This window comes from Geospiza fortis, unplaced genomic scaffold (genome assembly GCF_000277835.1).
Source record: "Geospiza fortis unplaced genomic scaffold, GeoFor_1.0 scaffold29, whole genome shotgun sequence".
Classification (NCBI taxonomy): Eukaryota; Metazoa; Chordata; class Aves; order Passeriformes; family Thraupidae; genus Geospiza; species Geospiza fortis.
In genome coordinates, this window is record NW_005054349.1 from 31,268 (window position 1) to 37,010 (window position 5,743).

At 38.1% G+C, this 5,743-nt stretch overlaps 1 protein-coding gene across 1 annotated transcript in view; it reads left to right on the top strand.

The window, feature by feature from the left end:
• Nucleotides 1-5,743, top strand: part of HTATSF1 (HIV-1 Tat specific factor 1) — a 16,593-nt gene that overhangs the window by 2,038 nt on the left and 8,812 nt on the right. The window contains exons 2-5 of the mRNA XM_005423297.2: nt 3-125; nt 3,686-3,890; nt 4,198-4,245; nt 5,396-5,550. Of these exons, the coding sequence (XP_005423354.1) occupies nt 3-125; nt 3,686-3,890; nt 4,198-4,245; nt 5,396-5,550 (531 nt within the window). The remainder of the gene's footprint in view (nt 1-2; nt 126-3,685; nt 3,891-4,197; nt 4,246-5,395; nt 5,551-5,743) is intronic.

The following is a 5,743-nucleotide window of genomic DNA, read 5'->3' on the forward strand; positions in this document are numbered from 1 at the left end:
AGCAGTACGAGGCCAAGCCAGCCGAGGGCGAAGGCGAGGGCGAGTCCGACCCCTTTACCTACGTGGACCCGGCGGACGGGGCTGCCTACGAGTGGGACTTGGAAAAGAAGGCCTGGTTCCCCAAGGTAGGTACGGGGGAGCCCCGAGGAAGGGGGAGAAGAAGGAGTGGTTGATACCGGATCTCGTCGGTGCGCAGGTGTCCGCATTCACCCACATCGTGTCTGCTGCGAGTCTCAGCAGCACCAAACCATACGTTTTTACAGGTAAAACCATGGTGTCGTTTCCGTCCTTGACCGGCTGCGCTGTCGTGAGGAGCTGCACGTTGGCTATTCGCCTGGGCGGAGAATCTGTAGAGTTGTTCGGGCCTGGGATGAAGTCACGGTTATGTTTGTGCATGTTGATCAGAGGTGCCTGGGGTGTGCTTAGTTCTCTGTAGCTCACCGCTGTAGTCTCACCACAGTAGCTGTGGTGATCTCTTTGTGGGCAGTGTAGAAATTAATTAGTATGTTACGAAGTCTAGATGTATATAGAGTAGTATTATGTCTCTTTTATTGTTATCTGAGGATTATGTCAAATAAGAGATGTGTTTTTCCATCTCCTCCAGTCTTAGAAGCACATTTGAAAAATAAGTGTATTTGTTTTAGTGGCGTTCCACAGCATGGAAATATGTTACCGTATTTAGTTTTTTAAAATTTTGTTAAATGTTTTAACTATGAAATATGGTCTTGCTGTAATAACATGGCTCCTCAAGGGGCAAGTGAACATAGATTTAATATGTTGAGCCAATTTATTGATTTGTGAGTGAAATAGTAGTTTTCTTATCCTATAGCAATGAATGAGGGCAATTACTTAATTTAATATTAAGATGTTTTATGGCATCTACTTGATGGATGTAATGTGCCAATTCTAGTTTGTGACTGTGAATTCATTGCAATCCAGAGAATCTGAGTGAGAGTGAAGCCTGTAGTGCCAAGTTTGAATGCGTGTAAACTTAGGAAAGTGTCTGTGGAGCACATGGCTTATGGAGGGGTAAAAATGTGAAAAATCCAGACTCAGAAAGTGGAGCAGTGGAGAAATGAGTATTTCTGGTTCTCTGTGGGATGCTATATCCAGTAACTACAGTGCTTTGTAAGAGGGTTCTTCTTGTTTTGCTCCCATATCTTTCCCTTCTTCTTACCTCTCTTTTGAAATGTGTCTCTTCTCAGTAGCATTTGTGCTTCCTAAGTGCTTTTCTTGTCTGTTCTTTCTTGGAGAGGAGATAGCATTAAGGGTTGGGTAGGTTAAATAGGAGCAGAAAAGTTCATTAGTGGATATGATGTATAATAGAAGTCCATGACCCACAGTGCTGCACAAAGATTCTTTACCCAGCTGGATGCCATAGAGTTTTTCTGATGATTACTAACAGAAATTTTTATCTAGATAAACTGAGGAGACTGTTGTAACCAGAAGCTGTACTTCTTTCTCCTTGGTCAGTAATGAAATTTTTAATCTGTTTCTTGACAGAAGATACTCTGACTGGTCTAAGTAATTTTTATCTATAGACTGGGATTGCACTGCTGCTCTGCTTTGGGAATACAGTGTCTGCTGAACTTCCACTAAGGCAAATTTCAAAGCAGTGCAAAAAGTGAATGATATTATCTGCCAGCATTCCCTAGAAAAATTTGGAGACAGTAAATTATTTAATAGAAGTAATTGCAACCTTGTTTATTATTTAATTATTTTAATTTCAGTAGTACTGTATAGATGAATGCCAACTTTTTTAGTGCTTCACAGACATAGCACAAAATAACATGTGAAATTCATCTGCTGCTTGCATCACTTGCTGTGAAAATACAGACATTGGCTGTCATCTGCAAGCACAAGGTATCTGTTCTTCATTTGGTTATTCCTTTCCATTTCAGTGGCACCAGCAGTTAATTACACGCTCACATGTTCTGTAGTATTGTATTTCTTTTTCTATAAGCCTAATCATCCTAAACTGCGTGACTGTGTGTGTGTGTAGGTAGGACTGATCTCTGTGATGTGCTCCACCAGAACTGGATTGAAGTCCCCAGTAAGTAGTTCTGTGACTACTTGTTTCTAGTGCTGTCAGGTATGACAGGAGTTCCAATAAAAGCCTGTATATGTGTATAAACTGCTTGTAAAAAAGACATTTTAAGGTGAAGTAGTGGTAATGGCTATATGGTAGGATGATAGTGTTTTATGCAAAAAACATCTTTGTTACAGAGTGGCAAAATTTTATAGTCTGTGGTAGATAATTTGCTAAGAGTAAATGAAGGTTTACAGAGAGTGCAGTTCCCCCAGAAGCTGAAAAATAATGCTTTTGCAGGTTTAATCACTAATTTACGAGTAGGTTCTCTGATGAAAATTAATAATGCTGTTCACCAGCAAGTACAGAAGCTTCTTAATTCTCTGGATCTCATCAACTGTGGCACTAAGGATTCGCTAAGATGGCTAATGTCAAAGATAATGTACCTGATTTGAGCAGTGTCTTCCTTTTTTCACTAAATGTGGTTGTACTTTGTCTTGATGCTGTGTTACGTCATACCTGTAAGAGCAGCCATTTGCATTCTTCATTGAGGTGTGCGGCAAATCTTGTTTAGCCTAAGAGTTATTTTGTGTTCACCTTTAAAGTTATGGGCCTCCGTGGCATCTTGCATTATTCCTGACAAGCCTGTTACTGTCAATTTTGCATTTCTGATTTGTCATAATGAAATTTTAGAGCTCAAACATCAAGCTTCAAATTACTATGGAAGATAAGAGATTACATTTTCATCACTGACACTTGAAATTGCTGTCTTATAATAGCTTAATGGCGCATAGTTTTGTTTCCTTTTGAATACAAATGAAGCAGGTGCAGCAAAGGTCAGAGTCCGATAAGATTTTTCAAAGGTTAAAGCTCAGTTTTGAGAAAAAATATTTCAGAGTGTGCAACTTCAGAAATTACTTCGTAATGTGGGGATGCTAACAAAAGCAGCTATGATGTATCTCTTTGCCTGGGACTGCCCGTGGCTGGAAGTACTGTGTATAATTTGTGGGGTTTTTTTCTTTTATTTTGATCCCTAAAGCATAGGCATTGGCCACTCTTATATTTTTTCCAAATATAGTCTCTCTATCTATTTGTAGGATATAATGTAAAGCCTATTGCCTTGGAAGCAATGTGTTAACATCCCTAGTTAAGTGTAATGTTTACTGCCTGTCAACACAAATATATGACGTCTCTGGAAATGATTCCATGAAAAGGCAGATGCCTGCACATGTCAGTCATTCATTATCACATGTGGATAAATTGTTGGCTTAGTATCAGTATCACTTTGACACTTCACCACGGCCAGGAGCACTTGATTTCTGTCCTTCAGGCAGATCCAACTCACATGGAAAGGAGAAAGTTTTTTTGAAAAAAAAAAATGGCAGAAATGGCAGTTTGAAAAATGGCAGAACCTGTGAAGTGTTTGTGTAAAAACTGCATATGCATATGTATGGAATTTGTGTTTTGGTCTAGTTCAGGTAATGCTTGAACTGATTGTTCTTGTTGTGTGTATGACTTTGCAAAGATCGTTTTAAAATATTGTTATTTTCTATGTAGCCTGATCAGAAAGTGACCATCACCTAACTAACTTTAAAATACAAGCCTGTATTTATACTTCTTTGAAATTTTATATTAATTTTCCTAATTTCTTTTCAGATAACAGAAGATTTCCTGGCAACCTATCATGCCAACTATGGTTTCCATGCAGATGAGACAGATACTTCGTCTGCTTCTGGTACAGCCACTGAAAGTAAGCAACCAGTAAGTTCTAAGAAATCGGGAACACAACCATCAGCCAATGAGACAGGACGAAAACAAACAGATCCAAAACAAAAATTGGAAAAAAGGAAGCTAGAGCCAGGTAAGTGACAAAGCACTTCCCTCTGCATAGGCTACGACCTGTATTGTACTGACGGAAAACTGGGAGTTAATCGTTGTTATCTGGTACAGCAAAGATAAGGTTGTACTGGTAATTTGCAGAATGGTTCTAAAATTGTGTGATGCTTCATAGGTATCCTCCTGAATCTGTATATAAAAGGAAAAAAAGCAAGGCATGTTCAGAACTTCTCTGTGAGCAAGCAAAAATTCTCATAAATCTGTTGGAATATGAATATTTATGCTCCTGTGTTTAATGTATTACCATGACTGAATTAGATTCTTGTGTTTAGGGTGGTTTCACGTTGAAGAAGATAGGAACACAAATGTTTATGTGACAGGTAAGAGTGTTTATTTATATACTTTGAGCTAAAGATGGTAAAAGAGGCTCATATATGTCTCTAATATTATCTATTCAATCTGTCACTTGCAAGCTGCTTAATATTATATTCATGGCTGAGTAATGTCTTTGTGACCTTTAAATTGCAGATATGGGAAAGAAGTAGAATGGACAGATTTCATGCTTTTATCTGTTAAATGGGGTATTCTCTGAGCTGTGTCAGCCAAGTCACTAATTTATTCTTCTATAGGAAAAACAGTTTCTGCAGGCTTTTAAGGGATAGGATAATGACAAGTTTATGATGAGACAGCGGATCAACTATATGCATCACTTAATCTATAATTTTTATTTGCTCTAATAAATAATTATTAGGTAAGAAGGAATAAACAGTAAAAAATATTGGGAAGAGAATGAGAAAGTAATGTGCAAGCTCAAATGAAATTATCTGTGCACTTATTTATTACGATGTTTTTCTACTTCTTTTGGATGGTGGGGTGCTTTCTTTAGATGCATATACTTAGGTACACTTGGTGGTTGTGAGCAGTCACAGGAGTGCACATACTTGCATTTTCACAGTCATTTTCAAAAAGATTCAAAAATCTTCTTGCAGGCCAAACTAGCATGGGACATGCACATAATTTTCTCATCGGTTTTGTTTTTTTCTTATCCTCAATTCAGAGTTCAGTTCTTAAAATCTTTATACATTATCAGCCACTCTTTTTATTGAGTTTGTGAGTGAAGAAAACAGTTGTCTGTTTATAGGTTGTATTCTTATGGGGATTTTTTTGTCTCTGATACCTAGAAGTGCAGTGGGACTTGAAGCTTGGGCAGGAGAGTTACATTTGCAGAAGTCTTTGTGTCTGCTGCAGTGTGGATGATGTGTGACAAGAAATCTCTAGGTGTGCATATTAGGGAGCACAGAGATTTTTCTGTGCATTACACCTATTATAAAGTACAAGGATTTTCAGAATACTAGTATGAAGTAATGCTTAGAAGGTAAGGCCCAAGGGCAGTGGTTTCTTGCAGTGTATGTAAATTGTTGTCCTTTTTGATATCTTTAGTTTAAATAAATGCTACGGGAAGATATGTTCTAATGAGGCTTTTTTAAAAATAGACCATACTTAAGCCTTCTGTTTGAATTTATTTTGCAGGTTTACCTCCAGACATTACGAAAGATGAATTTGTACAAGTCATGTCAAAATGTGGTATTATCATGCGAGATCCTCAGACAGAAGAACACAAGATCAAACTGTACAAAGATAAGGAAGGAAATCTTAAAGGAGATGGCCTCTGTTGTTATCTGAAGGTCAGGGTGCACTGAAATGAAGTTTTCCATCACGCTGAAGGCACATATGGCCATTATTTCAGAATCACATTCAGAAGACTCTTGAAAATCTAAAGCACAGTTTGGAATATAGGTGTCTGGTTTAAAGATTTACACAGAAATGCCCACTTAGCTGATTTGTTTCCTCTTACCCAACCTCATCCTCGGCCTGGAA